This window comes from Leucopleurus acutus (assembly GCF_964270905.1).
Source record: "Leucopleurus acutus genome assembly, chromosome: 19".
NCBI classification, from domain to species: domain Eukaryota; kingdom Metazoa; phylum Chordata; class Mammalia; order Artiodactyla; family Delphinidae; genus Leucopleurus; species Leucopleurus acutus.
This window is the reverse complement of record NC_139161.1, coordinates 13,473,682-13,497,349: the sequence shown is the minus strand read 5'-3', so window position 1 is coordinate 13,497,349 and position 23,668 is coordinate 13,473,682. Positions and strand designations below refer to the sequence as shown.

The 23,668-nt window shown below is 44.7% G+C and overlaps 1 protein-coding gene across 1 annotated transcript in view; it reads right to left on the bottom strand.

Annotated features, from left to right (window-relative positions):
• PITPNC1 (phosphatidylinositol transfer protein cytoplasmic 1) overlaps nt 1–23,668 on the bottom strand; it is a 253,667-nt gene that overhangs the window by 38,040 nt on the left and 191,959 nt on the right. The window contains exon 6 of the mRNA XM_082860482.1: nt 4,280–4,375. Coding sequence (XP_082716608.1) covers nt 4,280–4,375 — 96 coding nt within the window. The remainder of the gene's footprint in view (nt 1–4,279; nt 4,376–23,668) is intronic.

Below are 23,668 nucleotides of genomic sequence, written 5' to 3'. Positions count from 1 at the left end.
AGACCAGAATTCTTGCTGCCAGTGGGTAGGGAGTGGGGTGCCCAGGAGAGTCCAAAGAGGAGAAGTCACATTTGAGCTGAACTCTAAAGAGTAATGACTAGAAGCTTCCAAACTGAGAGAACAGAGGTGGGGAGGGCTGGAGGGGAGAAGGCAGAGGACCATGCTAAGGGGACCAGGCTTTTAAGCAGAAAATGACAAGGTCAGATTTCATTTTAGAAGGAAACTCTTGTGGCAGGGAGGAGGATGTTAATTATTTACAGTGTGCAGAGGAGAAATGTATTTGGAAGTGGTTTGCATTCTGAATTGGTTGTTTCCCTTATTCTCTGTCCCTGGCTACTGACACACAACCTAAACTGCCTAGGACACTCACTTCTCTCCCTTCTGGTAGGCTCATACTGCAGTGTGGATTCTGGAAGTCCAATGATGGTGGGTTTAGGTCATAAGGGAGTCCCACGGAACATACTTTTCCTATTATTTTATTGCAGGCTCCCAAGTCTGCCTTTTCCTCTGTGGTCTAACTGCCAGGGCGAGTGAGAAAAAATTCTACCTGTAATGTAGGCTGGCGATCGTTTGGGAAGCAGGGCTTGACAGAGTGTGCAGGGCTGAGCCCTCTGGGGCCCCCTTCCTCCACATCCATTAAGTAAGACTCCAGGACAGGCAGGGGTGGCTCTGAGTGTGAGAGCTGAGTCCAGACCTCCATTCATCTCCAACGACCTTTACTTTCAGGGCAGGATTTCCCAGCCTTGGCATACTGACATTTGAGGGTCGATCACTCTTGTTGTGGCGGGCTGTCCTGTTCATTATAGGACGTGGTTAGTGGCTGGTAGCACTCCCAAGTTGTGACAACCAAAAATGTGTCCAGGGACTTCCCTGGTGGTCCAGTGGTAAAGAATCCACCTTACAATGCCGGGGTTGATCCCTGGTCAGGGAACTAAGATCCTACATGCCGTGGGGCAACTAAGCCCGAGCGCCACAACTACTGAGCTCTACGCCTCAACTAGAGAGCCTGCATGCCACAAACTACAGAGCCCACGTGCTCTGGAACCCGTGCACCACAAGTACAGAGCCCTCATGCCCTGGAGCCTGCGCACCACAACTAGAGAGGAGCCCACACGCCACAACAAAAGATCCCGCGTGCCTCAATGAAGATCCCGCGTGCCACAACTAAGATCTGACACAGCCAAAAATAAATAAATAAATAAATAAAAATCTAAAAAAAAAATGTCTCCAGACATTGTAAGCATCCTTGTGGGGCAAGATCGCCCCCAGTTGAAAACCACTGCTCTTAGAGACAGTTTTCCATTCTCATCTTATTTGATTTCTCGCCAGCATTAAGCATAACCAATCCCTCTCCTCTCTTGAAACTTGCATTCCTTGGTGCTCTCTCCTTGTTTTCCTTCTAATTCTCTGGCCAATTCTTTGTAGATCCCTGGGGCCTCCTCATCCTCTTCCTGATCTCCAAATATTGCTGTCCTAAATTTAATGCTCGGACCCGAACCCCCTTCCCATTATACTGTACGCTTACTCACTCTCATCCATCCTTAGGACTTTAAATTCTTCTATTTCCCAAATACTCTCCAATTTGTCTCCAGCCCAGATCTCTCATTTAAGCTCCAGACCCACTTCTATTTGTTCTAGATGTCTCACTGTCATCACAAAATCCATCCATCTTTCTCCAAAATCCACTCCTCTTCTCACCCCCATCTATCTGTTGCCCAAGCTGTAAACGTTAAGGTCATCCTGACTCTTCCTCTTCTCTCACCTTTACACCCAGTCCACGACCAATCCCTGTCAAGTCTCTCTTCAAAATATACCTCCAAGCCATCTGCTCCCAGCCCCCCACTTCAAGTTGCCATATAACTTCAATAATCAACAAGGTAGACAACTCCGATGACCTCAGTGGTTTCCTGACTTCCACTCTGCTCCCGGCCAGTCCCTTCTCCATCCAGAGCAATCTTTTAAAAGCACAAATCAGATCACATGATGCCCCAGCTTTAATTTCTTCGAAGGCATCCTACTGCCCGTAAATAAAATCTAAGTGTCTTAACATGATCCCACCCTCTTTTCCAACCTCCCTTTGTGCCATTCTTCCTTCTGTTTCTGCTGCTGCAACCACACTGGCCTTCTTTTGTTTCCTTATAGGTAACACCTTGGGACTCCCATGCATGCTGTCACCTCCCCCTGGAGCACTGTTCCCCAGCTCTTTTCATCCTGCGGGTCCCAGCAGGCCATTTCTCCCTGAGCATCTTTCCTGATCCCATCCTCTTAAATTCAGTTTCCCTATCGTGGTCTCTCCCTGCAAGCTTCCTTATGGCACCTGTGACTTTTAACTCCATATGTGCTCATGCAGTTATTTCTTTGTTGTTTGGCTCCCCTGCTAGATTGGAAATGTTGTGGGGGAAGAGACCCTCAGTGTCTCTTCTGTTCATTGCCACGTCCCCATCTAAATATTGTCTGTGACACTCAGCGAGTACTCAGTACATATTTACTGGATGAATGACTATTCCCCTCTCATTTCCTTGGTCAAACTGCATCTAGAAAAGAATATTTTATGACCCAGGAAAATGAATGACTGTGAAACATGAAAAAATGGTCCTTGAATATCTGTGTCAATGAGAAAAAGCTTTCCAGTGGTGGTTCTTGGGAGCACAATGCACAGGGAGATGAGTCAGGTACACGATGACTAGAAATGAGACTTGTTGATTTTGTCATTAGTGTTCCATATCTGTCCTAAGTTCCATATCTGTCCTAAGTTCCCTTCCTCCGAATCAGAAGGGAACTCCCCGAGTGCCAGGCAGGACCACACCAAAGCTATCTAAGAGGAAGAGCTGAAATCAGTTCAGAGTTTTCTGGCAACGCTGCCCTTCTAGAAGGCTTGAGCTACCAAAGAGGCCAGGACGTCCAGGTAAGACAGCAGCCCCCCAGGCCCAAGGAGCCACAGAAGCGACGGGGCAACAGCTTCACCCAATGCACTGCATGATGCTTTGCACATCACTGAAGCCCCATAAGTACTGGTGGCCTTGAGATGAAACCACAGAAGTACCTCCTCTAAGACAAGGGGAGGCCAAGCTTCTCCTCTTGAGCAGGTCTACAGTTATACAGAGAGCATTTCATTTTGTTCTTCTGAAAATTCACAAGTGTGGTTGGCTGCAGAATGTAATGTAAATTGATGACGTTCAAAAGCTCATCCTTGAGTCCCACCAAGAGTAATTCACATCAGCCTCTCCCCGACTTTAAAGAGACAGCAGCTGCAGAGCCCATGCCTGCAATTAAGCAGCTAAGCATTTGCTAACATTGGGTTAGACTCTGATATCCAAACGAATCCCAAAAGGTGGAAGCAAAAAAAATCTGAACCACATTGGGAGCCCAGTGTGTGTCACGGTAGAATTCATTTTTACCGGGTTTATTTATTATGTCTTAAATCAGCCTTAACCAAGCTGAGGGAAGAGTTTCAAGGTCCATGTGTTACAGCTCAAGGACGAGACTGGGGCCCCAACTCCAAACATATTGTGATTGGCTGAATGTTGCTAAACAACAAAAATAGCCCAGCATCTGTTGTCATTGCAGGGCTGGGACATTATTTCCAAGGGGGTCACCCAAGTTCTGTCAGCAGCCATTAATAAAATACTAACAGGATACAAATGGGGACTTGCACTAACAGTAAAATAGCAAGTTCGCACTGAGGCACACAATGGATTCTGGTAGGTAGGAGTCATACAGACACAAATTCTCTTAAATTTATTCTTAGTCAAGATGAAAAAAGGAGAGGGCTGCATGAAGGCACTTATGGTTTTGAGAGAAAGGTTCTGTGCAGAGATGAGCTGTCCAAGTTTCAATATGCACTCAGGGAGGATTGATGGAGCATTTTCTTTGTGTTAGACCCCAAAGGTACAAATAAAACACAGCTCCTGCAGAGGGGGGGAGACAGGCTGGGCCCAGGCCTGGCCAAACAGGAAGCCAGAGGTGGCTGCTGCATTTTATAGGCCAGTTATCGTTCGGTGGTTCAGCCTTGTGAGTATTTTGCTGCCCAGATTGATGGCAGAGCTGGGGAGATAGGAGACTACATTGAAATTGAGTGGCAGCCGGGGTTAACCACGGGCCCCAAGCAGTAGGGACTTCATTTTGAGACCCGCAGTAAAGAGTCCAGCAAGATGTGAAAGCAAATTGAATCAACACAAAGACAGATGGAAGTGTCCCAGGTCAGTGTGGACTTAATAAATGTTTGTTGAATGAATGATTGAATGACTCTCTTCCACATGTCACCCCATCTATTGCTCACCTCAGATTCTTTGTAGTAACGTTCTGGAATTTCATCGCAGGCAATATCGATAAAGCACACTTCTCTCTCCAGATCTTTGGCTTCATTGTCAAAAATCTGAAAGAGCACAGCAACAATATCAAAGGTTAGTGATAATGGGTGAGATCCTCAAGGTGCCTGCAAGTTGGCCCAACGGTGCCTGAGGCGGAATAACTCCCCACAGAGCATCTTCACATGGCTCAGTGCCCCCGGGGAGAGCTCTACGCTGCCCCCGAATGTGCAAGAATCACGAAAAGGTTTTATTCATCGCTTACATTTTGTCACATCAGAGGCAGGTGTAGCATCAATCACCACTTGGTTAGGGGAAGAAGAAAAACAGGCTGTTTTTAGTAGTTCAAGAGTGAAGAAATAAATCTCTTCCAAAAGTTTCTTCCAAAAAGGAAGTCTGCTGATTTTTGGCAGTTAATCTAAACAGGGGGAGGGAAGAGGCTAAAAAGGTTCTGGGTAGATAGGAGACAAAAAGCAGTAATACAGCCTGAGATTTAGAGAAGAAAAATGTGAGGGTTTTTTTTTCATTACAATGTTTACATATATTTAATATCAGAAATAACACACACTCATTGAAGAAAATACAGATAAACGAAAAAGAAGAAAATAAAGATTGTCCATAATCCCATTACCCACTGTCTTATTCTTGATCATTTAAGAGCATGATTTCCTTGGTACACACAGTGGTAAGTAGATGGAGCTTGAAAAAGTACTGAGATGGCTTCCTGCCAAGCTACGCTTGATTCCACTGGCCCAGAATGTCCAACACTTGCAAAGAAATATGTAAGACAGTGTTTCCCTGGTGGCGCAGTGGTTGAGAGTCTGCCTGCTGATGCAGGGGACGCGGGTTTGTGCCCCGGTCTGGGAAGATCCCACATGCCGCGGAGCGGCTGGGCCCGTGAGCCATGGGCGCTGAGCCTGCGCGTCCGGAGCCTGTGCTCCGCAACGGGAGAGGCCACAACAGTGAGAGGCCCGCGTACCGCAAAAAAAAAAAAAAAAAAAAAGAAAGAAATATGTCAGACAGCCACATATATAGATGTACACTCTAGTGGAAAGATTAAGTTCCTCTACTTTTTCTCATTGCCACTTTTTCTGATCTAAAGGGATACACTTCTGAAGGATAGTAAACAGATTAAGTTTGCAAATCACTTGATCCTTGGAGAAAGTCTTAACTGTAGCCCTATCTCACTGTTTAGCTAATTCCTACAAGGGAATCATCCACTAACACTAGTTAAATCTGACTCTCTAGAAGAGAATGAAATATTTTGAAAGAACAGAGTGGTTGACGCCAAAGAACATTGTCTTGACACAAATTTGGAGCCTATTAATAACACACTCTCCCGCAGGAGAGCATCTGGAGGGCTCTTTACAAGTTGAAACTCCTAGTCCTTTCCAAATGCTTTCTGAATAATATCTGTGCTGATTATTATCTGCCCAGTCTGCTGTTTGCTCTGTCACCAATTTTCTTCTATAATGATTAGATACTGGACTCTTCAGATTTATTCAAGATTAACTCCCCAGTCTGACTTGAGGAGGCCACTGCATTTTCCATAAAGGCAGAGAAAGACTGGTTCCTGGATCAGCTCTGACTCCTTCCATGGCCAGTTGAAGTCAAGAGCTTGGGGACACTCTCAATGTGTTTGGGAGGGACAGGTTGATTGCTTTGAAATGGAATGGAGAGATGGAAGGAAAGTAAGTTCAAGGTTGAGTGGAGAAATAAGTTGTGAAATGAAACACTGGGTCTCAGGGTGTTTGTGTGTTTCTCTCTCTTTGCATGAATCTCTTTTAAAGTGTGTGCAAGAGAAGACATGTGCCTCATTAAGAAAACAAAACAGAAGGGAACACCCCAGAGGCAAATGAGCTGCTAGAGAGTAAATTACAAGAGAAGTTAGAGAGCTTTGACATTTATTGGTGGTAAAATTTATGGGACTGAAAGAAGGGAAAATGAACAGGGGTTAAGGGAGTTATTGACAGATTAGGTGGCTTTTCCTAATTTAATTCAAATACTTTTGGATCACCCATTATCACATTATTACATTATTGCCCTTCTGCTCCAAGTTCACCCTTAAGTCTCTGCTCTGAGATAACAGACTGGACCCTGTAAGCACTTCTCCTTGACAGCGAGTAGGACATTAAGCCATTTATTAGGGGGACCCTGCAGGAAGAAGGGTGCTTCTCTTCCTGGTTTGAATCTTATTCCTGCTGCAGAATCTGTTGGGGTGGGGGTGGGGGGGAGGACGGGGGACATGCGGTGCTGCTCTGTCCCAGCTGCATGCCCGGAGTACACAGTTGCCTGGTGACCTCGGAGTCCTGGCCTTCAACATGGCCCTCCTGATTTAGGCACCATGTGTGCCAGGCCTCGCACTGCCAGTGGTGCCCTGACCCTATATACCTGCCCACCAGTCTCATCTCACCTGAACCCAGAGGGCTGTTTTCTGCTGCCCAGCAACTGTGGACAAGCTCTGGTCCAGGAAACCCAGCAAACTTCTCTGCCATCCAGTGGGCTACAACCACAACTCCTGCAAGGAGGTCTGAACTCCAGCCATGGAGATGGACCCCTTTCAAGTTTGTTCTTGCTTGCGTCTACTCCCTTAGCCTTTGACTTCTCTTTACATCTTTATGGTTACTCCAATCAAAGTTTAATAATTCCTTATATTACTTATATACTCTTCCTGTTCAAATTATTGTGTGGTTTATACCTCCCAATTGGGCCCCAACTAATACCTCCACTGCATACAAAATGGCGCCCTTGGCTTTGGGGGCTGCAAAGATAAGAAGGGCTGAGTTCTCTTACCACCAAACCCACCACTTTGCACCAGAAAATATCTCAGATGTAATATGGCAGCCATGACACCATCGCAGATAGGCAGGAATGGTGACACAGATGAAGGCCCACGGAGGTTACACAGTTTGCCCAATGTCACAGAGCAAATCAGCCATGGAAAATCAAATAAAATCCATATCTCCTTCATGTACTCTCTCCATTATATTGCTTTACCTTTCTACTCTGAGTTTTGAGCCCCAAAGCCAATCATTTATGGCATACATTGTCACTGGATACACTGAAAAATGTAGACACACCACATAGAGAGTGGAGTGTTGGAGAGAAACTCAATCTAAAGCCAAAATTAATTGAAGTGTCTCAGAATCTGACATTGCTAGAAGAAACATTGTAAAAAAAAAAAAAAAAAGAAAGAAAGGCTGAGTTCCTGCCCTTAATGAGTTACCATCTAGTGGGAGAGACAGACTGGGAAGCTACTCCCCAAAATACAAGATGGAAGAAAATATTTGCTACAAAAGAAAGAATAGACTGTCAAGCTAGGGAGAGGAGTCATTTATGTTGACTCAACAACTACAAGGTCAGGATAGTATTATTATTTCCAGTTTCAAATGAGAAAACCAAGGCTCAGAGAAGTAAAAGAGCTGCCTGCAGTCACACAGCCCGTCGGTATAGAAGCTCAGATTCAGGGCAAGTCTCCAGGCTTCACAACCAGACTCCTCCAGGGATAAAAGGCTGCCTCTTGGCACCCAACCGAGAAGATAAATATCAATCAAGAGTACTTCCCATTTCTTTCCAGAAAGATGAAACTGGACTCTGATTCTCTTCCTGCTACCGAAAAATGTATGTCCTGAGTAGCTATTATTGGGAACTCCCCAACGACTTGGAGCTTTTCTGCTGAGGCTGCAGTAGAATCTACCTAAGTAGCTTTCAGTTCCAACTCTGGACTCCTTCTTCAATATGACACTTAATTCTTGCATCCAAGTCCATGAAATACCAAGCACCTTCACAGTCAACGTTTCAGGGTGAGGACCTGAAAAAAAAAGCTACAAAAAAATCAGTTTGAGGACCTCAACATCTTCTTCAGGCTGGAGATGACAAAGAGTCTTAATTTCCAATAAATAATAAATCTCCCAATGACTAAGAGCCTTTAGGAGATGCTCGTAGGTGCTCAACACATGACTGCTGAATCACCGGAAGACATCAGCTTCTACTTTCCAAAGAAGAACCTATGGCACGAATATTGCTTACTGATTGATCTCAGATTCCTTTCATGAACCCAAGTTCTATTTCTTCGCTGGTAAGCACCCTAACTTTCTATAATTCCCAATATAGGGCTCAACATAGAGTGGAAACCTCATAGTATTGGCTGATGGATCCCACAATGGGAATCAGGACAGCTGAGTTTGAATTCAGTTATCACCTCTGCGTAACCTTGGGCAGGACCCAGCACCTCTTTTGGGTCTCCATATCCTTATCTGCAGAATAAAAGGCGTCATCTAGATGGATGGGTAGCAGGGAGCTGTGAAATATCCTGGAATTGTACCCAACGTTTGAGGAGATGCTTTCTTTCCGGAGAGAGGGTTTGACCACTTTCATCTGATTATCAGGGAGATCTATGGCCCCAGTGTGGCTGAGATCAAGTGACCCACATGACCACTAGAATTCTTTCCAGTTAAAATGTCGGTGATGGTGAGTGACTTGCGGGTCATGTTAGGCTCCTACATCCTGTTCTTTGCCCCTTCACCCACATGCAGCTGACGTGGGTGGTGCACAGAGGGGCTGCAGCAGGGAAACAGGAAGTGGCAGTGGTCACGACGTAGCGTAATCAGAGGCCACAGCGGGGGTAAAACAGCCTCATCTTCATCCTTAGTTTAGGGCATGATCCAGAATTAAGCCAACACTATTACAAACAGAGGCTTAGCCAGGCCCCAAAGGAAAACAGCAAGATTAACTATTCACTGGGGCTTCCCCAGTGGCAGCCGCAGCGGCAGCGGCTGCCGGAACTCTGGTCCAACCACCAGCTCTTTGAGGTGGAATGAGATCTGCTGAGATAGTTTAGGATGAGACACACCTTAATGTTGGTACATTAAGCCAAAGCTCCACCAGGATCTCACCTGACACAGGTGCTGTGTACCTTCATGCTCTTGGGAGCTTCTTGGGCGGAATTTGTCCCTTTTTGAGATGGGAGTTGGGTTTGGGAGTCAAATATGGTACTTCCCCTATATCCCTTATAATAATGTTCCCATCTGTGGTTATTTATCAGAGACATACCCACCCACGAATCATCTGTAATGGATTTCAGTGCCAATCTGGTTGACTCTTCTGAACTCCACCCCCCAACTACACAATGAACACTCAATAAACAAACTCCTTTTAATATGAACTAAGCAATATTATAATGAGAAGGCAAATCTCCTGAGTAAAAACTATCTTAAAGATTCCAAAATGAAAAGGGAGTAATTTTCCCTTTTTTGTAAAGCATTATGAACATTAAGTATCAAGCATCTTTAAAATCTCCATATACTTTGACCTGGTAAATTTAAGCTTTGAGAATTCATCTTAAGAATATTAAATAAACGAAAAGCTTTATGTACAAAGATTTTCACTGTAACATTAATGTAACAGCAAGAAAAAACAGAGAGAGAGGGGGAAAAAAAAAAAAGCAAACAGTCAAAATATCCCAGTATGGGAGAATGGCCAAGGAAATTATGATAAATCCATTCGATGAACTATTATGTAGCCATTAATAACTCCATTCTTAAAAAAGATTTTCCCAGGAGGGTAAACATGGGCGTGGGTAGGATGGAGAAGGGGACATGCCCCATATTTAATACAGACAGATGCTGAGTCATGTGGTTGTAACTCAGAAGGGAAAGGTACATTGATAAATATGGAATGTGTTTTAATGACGCACTAGATTTCTTCCTTGAACAGGGGTGCCTTTCTAGATTTTATTTAATCTCTCGTTTTGCTTTTAGACGTTTCTGGATTTTGTGATAGCCCAGCCAGGGAGAGCACTGTGTACAGCAGCTTTTCAGAAATCCACAATCCTGGGAATCATGGCTTCTGCAACCCCTTTCTCTATAACAGTAAGTTTGTGGTTTAAGATCCAAGTTTAGATGGGAACTGTCTGTACTTTCTGCACGATTTTTCCATAAACTCAAAACTGCTCTAAAAAATAAACTCTATTATTAAAAAAAAATGGGGGGGGGGGAAGATCCAAGCTTAGTAGCTGTGTGGATTTTATCTTCCTGCCATCTGTCCAAACTACCAAGGATGCAAGGTAGAGGTGGCTGATTAGTAGGGATTTTGAGAAAAGTCTATTAGTCGTCTCATTTTATGCTTCACATATGATTAAGGGGACAAAGAATCCCAGCTAAGCTGCTGTTCTGCTCTAACTTTTTTTCGCTGTACTTGGGACGTTTCAGGGGGAGGCAACTGACTAACAAAGAATAGGTTCAGCAAGAAGGAACACTGGAAGCAGAATTATTGTTTTAACAATGCTTTCATTTCAGCGCTCTGGATTTGCAAAGTGGACAACTGATTTGGTGCAGGGCAGGGGATACGGGTCCCTGGTTCATACATTCAGCATATGGGGCTAGAGTCGGTTCATGGTTCTATTGATTATTCTCTAACAGTACCATACCTGGTAGGAGAGCCTGAAAAGCACTTATGGCTGGGAAAAAAAATAGTCCAAGTTATTGACAAAGACAACCATCATTTAATTACCCCATCTCTACTGGTATTCCCACCGAGAACATTTTCACGCCTACACAATACAATCGTGACTGTTTCACAAATATGTAAGCCATACGATCCAATCCAAGAATATGCGACTTGTCTTCTCCATCGCCATTATGATAGAGATAAAAAAGGATGGTCTTCTTTGGTCTCTTGAAAAACATTTCTGCTTCTTTCCCACCCCCATCCACAGAATAGAGTTGGGTAACTTATTTGTTCTGAAGGTGGACCTACTCAACGACAGTGCTCTGAAGAGAAGACACTAGGCTTACAGCAATCAATAAATCAGCAAATACTTATTAAGCATCTGCTATGTGGTCAACACTGTGCCTCTTAAAATGTGTGAGATAAGCTCCATTTTCAAGGGGCCTTATGATTTTGTAGAAGACTCGATCAATGCAAGATTTAATTAACAGCACCATATAAGATATAATCTGTTACTAAAGTAATAAGTACTAGGGCTTCCCTGGTGGCGCAGTGGTTGAGAGTCCACCTGCTGATGCAGGGGACACAGGTTCGTGCCCTGGTCCGGGAGGATCCCACATGCTGCGGAGCGGCTGGGCCCGTGAGCCATGGCTGCTGATCCTGCGCGTCCGGAGCCTGTGCTCCGCAACAGGAGAGGCCACAACAGTGAGAGGCCCGCGTACCACACACACACACAAAAATAATAATAAAAATAAAAAATAAAATAAAGTAATAAGTACTAAAAGGTATGTATCAGACAAGAAGTACTCCAGTCCAAATTCAGCAAGGAGGAATTACATATATATATATTCTTTTTCAGATTCTTTTCTATTATAGGTTATTATAAGTTAGTGAATACAGTTCCCTGTGCTATATAGTAGGTCCTTGTTGATTATTTTATATATAGTAGTACGTATATGTTAATCCCAAACTTCTAATTTATCCCTCTCTCCCCTTCCCCTTTGGTAACCATAAGTTTGTTTTCTATGAGGAGAGACAAAAGTTTAGAAGTTAACTTTAGGGGCTTCCCTGGTGGTGCAGTGGTTAAGAACCCACCTGCCAATGCAGGGGACACGGGTTCAAGCCCTGGTCTGGGAAGATCTCACATGCCACGGAGCAACTAAGACCGTGCACCACAACTACTGAGCCTGCACTCTGGAGCCCGCAAGCTACAACTGCTGAGCCTGCGTGCCTAGAGCCCGTGCTCCGCAACAAGAGAAGCCACCACAATGAGAAGCCCGCGCACCGCAATGAAAAGGAGCCCCCTGCTCACTGCAACTAGAGAAAGCCCACGTGCAGCAACGAAGACCCAATGCACACAAAAAAATAAGTTAAAAAAAAATTAACTTTACACGAAAGCTAGTGCCATCTCGTCATTCACAAAAAATAAAATAACTCAGCACCTTTAGTAAGGTGTTGATCCTTGCTTTTTATTTTGGACTCCCTGGCCCTGAAACAATCTTTTTTAAAATTGATTTTGGGGGGAGTATACAGTTCTATGAATTTTAACACATGTATAGATTCTTGCAACCACAACTACAATTAAGATTCAGAACAGTTTCACCACCCCAAGAAACTAATTTATCATCACAATTTCCCCACACCCCAACCCCTGGCAACCACTCATGCGTCCTCCATTCCTACAGTTTTTGTCTTTTCAAGAACGTCTTACAAATGGAATCATATAGATTTTAACACTTTGAGACTGGCTCTTTTCACTCAGGACCATGCCTTTGAGATTTATCCTGTGGTTGTGCAAATCGAAGCTCATTCCTTTTGCTTACTAAGTAGTATTCCATTGTATGAATGTACAGCAATTTGTTTATTCCCCCATTAAAGTCTGGGGCAATTATGAAGAGAGCTGCTAAAAGCATTTGTGTGTACACAAATTTTCACTTCTTTAGGGTTCATACCCAGGAGTGGGATGGCTGAATTATAGGGTATTATGTTGATTCTTCTTTATGAGAAGAGAAATCAATACTCCCATAGTGAATTGACTAGTGCCTCCCCCAAATTCATGCCCACCGGGAACCTCAGAATATGACCTTATTTGGAAATAGGGCCTTTGCATATATAATTAGTTAAGGATGGCTATGGACTGAATGTTTGTATCCCCTGCCCCTGGCCCCCAAATTCGTATGTTGAAAACAAATGCCCAGTGCAACAGTATTAGGAGATGGGGCCTTTGGAAGGTGATTAGATCATGAGGGTGGAGCCCTCAAGAGTGGGATTAGTACCCTATAAAAAAGACCCCCCCCCAAAAAAAAGACCCCATAGAGCTCCCTAGACCCTTCTACCATGTGAGGACACAGGGAGAAGTTGGCAGTCTGCAACTCAGAACCCAACCATGCCAGCACCCTGAAGTCAGCCCGTCTTCACCAAGTATCATGAACAACTTTTTCTTTAACATCAGCCAGTGTGGGAGATTTGTCCTTTTCCTTTCTCCACCCACCTTAAAGCTTGCAGAAAAATCAAAAAACAGGCAGGAACCTGATGATAACAGTAGAGACAGAAGGACAGGAATAACGCAGGGCACTGCTCATCAGTGAAGTTTAAAATAAAAAGCTGCTGATAAACATACCTGGGGCTGAGAACACAGAGAGATGTAAGAGGAAAGGATGCCTGGGGAAGGGGCAGGGAGGAGACCTAAGGGTCAAAGGGCATACATAACACAGTAGATATGAATTCACAGTGTGCTCCCTGTGAGGGAAAGAATACTTCTTTCAATTCCCGGATTTGTGTCTAGAAAGAGCGCTGGCAAAAACAGTGGAGGGTTGACAACCATTTCGTGCTGTGACCTGAAGTCCCATGCAGGAAAACAAAGGTGAACCCTGGTTCATTTGGGTAATCAAAGTGACATGGTGACTGAGGAGAAAAAGATTCGGACTGGCAAAACAGTGTTCTTGTAAGGTGCTCTGATCATGGTAACTAATTAAGAAAAGAACAGAAAATTACATTAAAACAACCCAGTAGGGTCACAAATGCTATGACTCAATTCATTTACTGAAAAGGCTTTAATGGCACAAAAATGCTTCTAAGTTACGGTTCCCAGGGCAGCTGTAACAAGGCTCTTTTCATAAGCTTGGTCTGATTTCAGCACAGAACAGCCTCGATTCAAATTCTTCCTGTGGCCGCAGCCCCCTTTGGACCCATGGGCTGTGTCATGAGATCAAGCCAACATGTCACATGGGTACATGTGGATACTGGCTCCTTACACCCAAGAATGTGTATAGTTTCCCTGCAGTATGATCAATAATGCTTCCTAAAGTAAGTCTCAGAAGCCGAGCTTAAAATAGTTTCAATTTCTCCTTGTTCCTTCTGATTTCAATTCACAAGGTGGCCTCTGGGAACTAGAACTGCTGGTTTTCCTGCAAGTTGACGAATGGCTATTTCACCTGGAAATGCTCACGGGCTTGCGACGGGCCAGCCCTCAATAGCCTCAGTGTGTGAGGTTTGCTACGTCAAGGCGACGTTGATTCTGTCCTTCTCGAAAACTTTTTTGAGTCCGAACAATGAATCCTTTGCACAAGAGGTAATGTGCCTGACACCTGTCCTTTTCTTTTCCCTGAGAAGCTACTGACTCAGCCTTAAGGGAAGGGACTAAAATGCTGACGTAGGTGGCTTGCTGAGGCCTGTGCCTGGTGGGGCGGCCACACTGGGAAGTCAAAAAACAACGCGCAGAGTCCTGGAAGAAGGCTGCCAGTAGCCTTACTCTCCAGAGGCCACAGAGGTTCCTCCTCTGGTTCACCAAACAAGCGGCCTGAGGTGCTTCAGGGCCCTGTGTCTCCTTCTAGCTCATTCCTGGCGTGCCTCTCTGGGCAACACAATGGAATGGACACCGGCCCAAACCCACTTAGGATTCGTGATAGATTGCATCTACTGTCAGAAAAAACAAAATCAAGGAACAAATGGTTACATTTTCCTGGTAGGTTGTGTTTTGTTTGTTTTTTCCTTTTGTGTGGACTGGTTCTAAATACCTCCCAAGGCAAAGTCGGGGAACTAGGCAAGGCTTCTGGCTGAGCTCCATAGACCTGCCCCAGGCAGCCGACTGGAAGGCTCCAGAAGGAGCTCTCCAGGCGTGGGTAAGACAGACATGGGCCAGGAGATGGGAGGGGGCTGCTTCCTGAGTGCTACCCAAGGTCATGGTGTAATTAGGCCCCCGTTTCTGTTTACTTCTTTATTATGTAAAACAGAGTCAGAAAATTGTAGAGAGAGGAAATATAGTGCAGTGGTGATGAGCCCAGACTGCAGAGTCAGCAGACCTGGGCTCTGCTGCTCGGCTGGGTGACCTGGGGTTGCTACTGAGGACAAGTAGACCTCACTTTTCCTCATCTGTAAAGAGCAGTATTAGTTCCTCCCTCAACCGGTAGCAGCGAGGACACGATGACATAAAGCAGTGATGACAAATGGAAATTAAAATGGAGTAATCACAGTTCAGGCGCACAAAAATGAGTCGGGTGGCCATTGAGAATCTGGTCTCAGACACGTCTCTGCACCCTGAAAACTTGAACTTTCTTTGAACTGTACCTGACCCAAGGACACCTCCAGCCATATTCAAAACACCACCTGCCAGCTGCAACCTTATGGTCTCAAGGTCTCCCTTTGTCCCCATGCAACCATTTCAGACCCCAACCAATCCTTACTTAACAAACACCCTTAGTCCTTGCCAGCTCCAATTATAATTCTTGAGGAACAATTCATGTAGCTGACCGTAACCTTGTGTTTTTTTGCCTTCATAAGCCTCCCCCATTTTGTAGTCCAGTGGAACACAATTCAAATGCTTCTTTGAATCTGTGTCTCCCAGGCCACAGTGTTAACAAATATCCAATAAACACCTTTTTATTTCACCTAGGTCTCTGTTTCTGGAATTTTGGTTAATGGAAGGTAAAGCCCACTTCATTTGGACCTGGTTAAAAACTTATGGTTACCAAAGGGAAAACGTTGGGGGGAGGGATAAATCAGGAGCTTGGGAAGAACATACACATACTACTATATATGATATTGGTAACCAACAAGGACCTACTGTATAGCACAGGGAACTCTACTCAATATTCTGGGATAACCTATATCAGAAAAGAATCTTAAAAAGAATGGATATATTTATATGTATAACTGAATCACTTTGCTGTACACCTGAAACTAACACAACATTGTAAATCAACTGTATTCCAATGAAATTAAAATTTTTAAAAATCAATGTATTCAAAATTACATTCATCGTCTTCATCGCTACCCCTTTGGGCTCTAAGGTTTGCGCCTACCCTTCCTCTTGTGGTCCAAGGTAGAAACTTGGGTGTCACCCTAGGCTCTTCTTTCTTTTGTATTCTTACATCGGGGCAGGCAGTAAGTCCTATGAATCCCTCTATGTCTACCTCCATATCTCACCAATCCATCTCCCTGACAGACCTTCTATTCTCTATCTCACCTGGACAACTGCAGAATCCTTAATACCCTTTCTCTTGAGATTCTGGTTTCCATCATGCATCCATCCGTCTATCCATCCACCCATTCATCCATCCACCTATATACACCCACCCTTAAGTTTTCTTCCCAATATGCTAGCATGGTTTCTTCACTGCCCCTGGAACATAGTTTATGGTGGAATGGGCCTAGTAGTCAGAATATCTGGGTCTAGGGCTTCCCTGGTGGCGCAGTGGTTGAGAGTCCGCCTGCCGATGCAGGGGACATGGGTTCGTGCCCCGGTCCAGGAAGATCCCACGTGCCACGGAGCAGCGGGGCCCGTGAGCCATGGCCACTGAGCCTGCGCGTCCGGAGCCTGTGCTCCGCAACGGGAGTGGCCACAGCGGTGAGAGGCCCGTGTACCGCAGAAAAAAAATAATAATAAAAATAAAAATCTGGGTCTAATCCTGGTTTCATGAGTTGTGTGTGCCTAGAAACTCCTCCATGCCTCCATTTCATCATCCAGAAGTAAGCAGGACCAGTCAGGGCCAGGTGAGATAACCAGGTGTGAAGGGGCTTTGCAAACTCCAAAATGCTACACAAATGCATGGAATTAGTATACCTGCTTCTACCTGTCAACTCACACGGCCTAGAATTCCTCCTTTCTCTCTTCCTTGCTCCAGGCAGGCCCCACGCACCCCTCTGAGCATCAAGCTTCCTAACAACTCACCCTTTCAACCTTCCACACCCTGGCTCTTGCTCATCCCTTTGCCTTAAAGGTTCTTCCCCACCCTATCTGCCTGGCTCACACCAACTCATCTTTCAAGGTCATGCCAAGCTGTGCCAAGCCCTTCTTGATCACCTTTTAGTAAAGCAACAATGTGTATAATTCATTATTTGGTTATGCTTAAATCCCTGGCCTCCCAGAAATCCCAATGCATATCTCCCTGATGGACTTGCCAGGGGAAACACTACCTATAGTAAGTGGTTTGTCTCAGCTGTTGCTACGTTGGTTAAATTAGAGGCTTATAAGTCATTAACACTCAAGGAAAGGTTGAACAATTATCTTTCAGCTCCAGGCTTTTGAAATCTCTCCAGGTAAAGCCAAATCAAGCAAGTGGCAACAGACTCATTGTGATTTTTGTTTTAAAAGCTATCAAACTGGGGAATCCAGAGGAAATGTTCTGGTTTGGATAGCCGTCTGGACATGGAAGATGAAATAAACTTGACAGGTGACAGCAAAAGTCTTTTATTTCACTGAATTCTGCAAATCAGGACTGGTAGCACCCCCAAGGGCTCTAGTAAGAGGATGGCCACTGCTTGGGTCCCATTAAGTGCCCCAGCACTATGAGCCCATGTGGTCCCCAAGGTAGTGGGCAAAAGGCTGTAACAAATGTATCTCATTCATCTGTGCGTTCTTCAATCTTTTAATGTCTCATATATAATCAAAGCTCAACAGTTAATTTTTTTGTTTTCTTATATTTTGCTGTTTTGGAACTGAACTGTTGCACTAAATACCACCAACTTTGAGTTTTGTTTTGTTTTGTTTTTTGTTTTTTTTTTGCGGTACGCGGGCCTCTCACCGTTGTGGCCTCTCCCATTGCAGAGCACAGGCTCCGGACGCGCAGGCTTAGCGGCCATGGCCCACGGGCCCAGCCGCTTCGCGGCATGTGGGATCTTCCCGGATCGGGGCACGAACCCGTGTCCCCTGGATCGGCAGGCGGACTCTCAACCACTGCGCCACCAGGGAAGCCCCCAACTTTGAGTTTTAACATTAGCATTTGTTTGCCGGTAGTTGGTTCATTTTGTTGACCGCCAGCAGATGACATCTTGTTAGCCAACAAGTAGTAACAGATGTCAAAGTTTAGAATAAAAATTGTGCGAGGAAAAAGAAAAATAGAGAAAAATCCCATCCGTGACATTTCCTTCTTCCTGCAAATTAGGAAAAATAACCGCAAAACTTTAGACGCTGAATCCCTAGGTCAAAGAAGAGTTAGAGACTCATGCCTCAAAACCAACGACAGCAAGAGCCTGAGGGGCAACTTAAGATCTTTCCAGCATGTTCTAAATAGCACTTCCTATACTTTAATGTGCACATAAATCACCTGGGGAAACTTGCTAAAATGCAGGTCTGGTTCAGTGGGTCTAGGGTAGGGCCTGAGGTTCTAATAAACCTCCAGGTGATGCTTAAGATTCTATAAACATGTGGTATTTGGGGAATATAAGTTTGAGGCAGGGAGTATGAAATCAAGAAACTGTAGAGGGAAGTAGTGGTCAGATGGAATTCCACCCTGGCAATGGAAGCCACTGTGAAATAATCAAATTTGGGGTCTAAATGGATCCCCTCAGGCAGCTTTGTGGGAGATGGGTTTAGTGAGAGATGGTTCTAGAAAAGAGATAAGCAGTTGAAAAGAAGAAGATAGGATGGACGTGATATTTAGGAGGAAAACCATCCAAATGGAATTCTCTAGCTCAGCAACTTGGGTACAAAAGGTAAATGGACAGAGGGAATTTGGCCTCTTTTCCCTCAAATCCCATCAGACCCACTTCTGCTCTAAGTGAGTCTGTTAGGGCTCCATCAGCAGTTTGCAGAAGTTAGAGGCCACCTTAGAAGTCCTGCCACTCCTGCTTCGGGATTTTCCCTGTGCTCTCTCCCAGGGGGACTTCAGATCAGGGAGCCACTATTCCTTCTTCAGTCCTAGAACACGTCAGCCTGAACCCTCAGCCCACACAGAGCCCTCACACTGGGCCGCCAACTCCAGCTCTGTGATAAACACAGCTGGGAAAACCAAAGGAGGCCACAGTCTTCTCAAAGGCCAGAAAATAAAACACAGGGAAGCCATACATGTTGGGGAAGGGCATTTTGAAAGTCCACCAAGACCCAGTGTCACTTCTATAGAATTTCTACCAAAGATGCCAGCCTGAATCTAATCATGAGAACACAGTTAGGAAATCACAAGAAAAAGGGACATCCCCCAAAATGGCCTGTGCTTTTCAAGATGTCAGTGTCATGAAAGACAGAAAAGTTGAGAAATTGCTCCAGATTAAAGAAGTCCAAAGAAAGTAACAACTAAATGTTACGTATGTGCCTGGATGAAAACACAAATCATGAAGGTTTTTATGGTTGTTCACTATAAAAGACAATTGGCAAAATGTAAATATGACTCTATATCAGATAATAGTATTGTATCAATGTTAAATTTCCAGAATTTAATCACTGCACTGTGGTTACGTAAGAGAAGTCCCTGTTCTTAGGACATGCACACTGAAGTCTTTAAGGGTGAAGGGTCATGACGTCTGCAACTTACTCTCAAAGAGTTCTGGAAAAAATAATAATGTGTTAATATTTAGGGAGAGAGACAAAGCAGATGTAGAAAAATGTTAACCATGGGTGAATCTAGAATCTCTGTGTTATTCTTGCAACTTCTCTGTAGGTCTGACATTTTTTTAAGTTAAAAGTTTAAAAAAAAGTCACAACCAATCAATAGTTTCGCTGCTTTGGAGAAAGCAGCTAAAATGCCAGAAGAAACTGTTAACGGGAAAACTGGGCATGGTGTCCAGTCTCAAGAATTACTTGCAACAAAAAACCTCCACCTGTCTGCGGTGGTCCAGCTCTGAGCAGTGCTTGGTGCGTGCCGTGGAATGGGGCTGGCCGGTCCCATGGCTCTCTTAGAAAATGCTACCTTGGCTCTGCGGCATCATGAAATCCCGGGGCTGGCTCCCTCTCCCGAAATCTCAAAAGGCTGCATCCCACAGGGAGCACCTTGTGAGAAAAAAGCTGTCTTGAAAGAGGTCCTACTGGGCCCTATGACTGACGCTCACCCTTCCGGGGAGCCGCTTCCACAAGCTTCCACCCCCTGCACGTTTCTTTCCTAGAGCTCCTAGAGCTCCGTAGGGCAAGAAGGTAGCAAACCCAATTTTTGCTCAAATGGAGCTTCCTCCAACTCCAAGCGAAAAATGGACCTTGCTGGCCACTATTTCCCTGATGCAGATAACATACCCCATTCTGCACAGGGGCCAACCAAGGACAGCCGAGGGGGTGCCAGTTGCAAGGGTTTCTGCCAAGACCATTTTAAGGTCAAACAACTGCCGAATTTTCAGACAGACAGCAGTTTGTTTCTATGCTTATCTGTATATCGCAGGAGAACCACCTGAAAAAGGGTTGCTAAATAAGTTCTCTTGCACCTTTCCTTTTTTTTTTTGGTTCTTTCTTTCTTTTTATTCTTTTTTTTTAATGAAAAGAAAAGAAAAGAAAACGTCTCCTGGCTCAGAGCCTAAAATCTCTTACTTGTGATGCTAATCTCTCCTCCCTGGCTCCAAGCCACTTCTGCTGGCTCCGTGCCAGTTTAATATCGTGGCTGCTGAGAGCAGGTTGTGTCAGCGTTTCCATTATGAAGCTCAGCTTCAGAGATGTTTCTGAGATGGATGTACAGTCTTCCAGGCAAAGGGTCCTTATTCTACACCTGGTCATTCAAGCGTGGGCCAGGGGCCCCCAGCCTGCGTTTACATACCTTTCCTCTTCAGGGCCACTTGGCTGAATATAAGGGTGTTCCTTTGAGCTTTTTAGAAAAGGTGGTTGTCAATGCAATGCTTCATTCTCCAAACATCTCTTTGAAGGCATCCGAATTTGGGTTTGGGTAAAAAAAGGGTCACTTGTCTTAGTAATAAAAAAAAGAGAGAGAGAGAGAGAGAAATACCATGTTGGGTGTTTGAGGAAAGAGTGTTTTCCCCCAAGGCTTGATAAAGAAAACATTTTTATCTGTTACTCTCTTCTCTCATTTCTCTCCATCCCATTTTTCATGACTTATGTAAGACTTGTTTACACATTGAAGACTTGTTCAACCAAACTACTGAATAATTCCCTCATTTATCCCCCACCACCCACTGTTCCATTAATTCAGATAGCCAGTTTAGGCAGAAAGCTTCCATCTGATGCCTTCCCACTGAGGTCCACTCTGGCCACAGGATCTGCTTCTTGGCAGCTGAGGTGGAGTGTAGAAAGAACAAAGAACACACAATCAAAAGACTGAGGACCTCAGTTTTGTCTGTTATTAATTGTGTGGCCTTGGGCAATTTATTTAAACATCTCTCAGCAGCAGTGCCCTCATCTGCAAACTGATTATAACCATATCTACCTTGAGATGTTGTGAATGTTGACTGAGATTAATACACAGCACAATGCTCTCAAGTTGAAATGGTAGGTATCAGGCTTGAGCGCTGGTACCTAACAGGAGCCCTGTGAATGCCAGCTGAATTCACTAGATTTCCTGGTAACTGCAGGAGCCATTTTCCTGTCTGGCGCTGGAGGGGTTTTCCGACCTGGTTTTAAGAGCTGTCGTCCTGCCCATTACTTATTATTTTATTGTCCATTATGACTCCCAGGCACAGCCCATGACAAATACAGGAGTTTACTGTACTACCTTCACTTACCACTAACATAATTGGGAAGGAATGACAGAAATACATGAGCCCACTAATGCAATTTCTCCTAACTAAAATCTTCATTAAGAAAAGTCTGGGAGGTTTTCAGGATGAATGTGCAAAACAGGGGAAAGTCACAACAAACCCAGTGAAGACTCCCCAGCCTCGAGGACAAGGTCTGTCCCCAGGCTGGAAGGCGGCTGCCAGTTGGTAGGTGGCATATATCCAAGGTCTCGCCCAGACTATGGAAAATCCATAAACAGTTCAGGACAAAGGCTTTTGCAGAGCTCTCTCTCTGTGTGGCGAGATATGCTGAGTAGTTTTGGCTGTGGGTATTTTGAGATGTCCTTTGGCACTGGATCTCAGCTGAGAAAGGCACGTGGGGACTTAAAAGGTAGGGAAAATAAACTGTTCAGACATTGGGCTCTAGGAATAGAGTTCTCGGTTCAACTTTGTTCCTTCAAGGAGCCCTTTGGTTTATCATTGGCCTCAATTTATTTTTAACTTATTTCCTTTGCCTTTATCTCTGGGGCCATTCTCTCTTTCCCACCTAGATCTTCTTTTTCTCAGAATCTGATCATTTTTATCCCCTTCTGCATGTGCCACCAGCATCCCGCTACTGGCTGAACATCCTCACCTTCTAATCCCAAGGTATCTGATTGGAGCCAGACTCAAGATGACCCAGCTCTGTCCCACCACTCATACTGGCAGATATACAAAAACTGAGCACATGGTTGGAAAGCAATTTCCCTGACTCTTCCAGTTGATAAACTTGCCTTATAAGGCTCTAAACCTCTGAGAAAATTCCTACTAATAGAGTTTTTTAACAAGCCAAGAGGACAAAGGATATCATTACCATGACAATTCCTTTTAGGAATATTTGCTGCCCTGCAAAACTTCGAAGGAGAAAAGAAAATTGTTTTTGGACATTGCTTCTATAACATGGGAGGGACTATTTCCCTTTCCTCACTATGAAAATTTAAACCTTCAACCAGGCTTAAAAAACCCAGGCAGCAGATTCCACATACAGTCTTATAACTCTATTTTTAGAGCCAAAGAGAGCATATTCGTTATATGAGAGTTGGTGCTTTGAGGCTAAACTAACCCAGAATCAAGTTCCAGGTCTGACACTTGCTAGTTCTGATCATGGGCAGACCACTTGCTCTCGTGAAGCCTAAGTTCTCAGCTGTAAAATGGGGATGATGATAGTTGTGAGAATTTAATACGACCATAGCTACAACAGGTTAGCAGGATGCTGGGCTCATGCTCAGTAAATATTCCTGCAAATAGCCATAGAACTATCATCACCATCGCTAGCCATTATCCACATCACTTTCATGATGATGATGATGGTGGTGGTGATGATGATTACTATTATCACTATGACCCTCCACTCTTGAAGAAGTTACTTGTGACTCTGATTCTGGACTTTGGAGCCTGGGGAAAAGGTGTGAGAGGACTACTGAATTCTGTGATTACTGCTCAGATTACTGGCTCTGGTTAAGAGGTGGCCCAGGGTCTGTCACGTAGCAAACACCACAGCCCCCGTGGGTTGGCACACATCTATGATAAGCTGGGCATGAAGCACAAGAGATGTCCTCCCTTAGGATACAGAGCTCAGTATTGAAGAGGCAGCATATTCAGAATCACTAATCAATCCACTTCCAGACAATGCTTGGGAGAAAAGTCAAAAGCCCATTAAAATTCCTAGAGGTTAGTGGTCACTTGTAGAATCATTGGCACTTTGGGGGACCCTCTTCCTTTCAGGCTCATGCTTTCTAGCCACATGGTCATGCTGACTGGTGTTAGTTACAGACCAGTGATATGGACACCCCTGGCGCTTCACTTCCTGGAACACCGTGGACCGCATTCCAGGTTCTGCTTTATCCCAACTCATGTCCACGTCTCTGTGATCTCAGTGTCCATACGGACAGCCCAGGCAATGCCACAGGCTCAGCCTCCTAACTCCTTTCTTACTTCTCCTCCAATGACCTTTACCTCCATTTCACCTCCTCCCCACTTCCTCTCCCTCCCCAAACCCCACCCTGGTTTTG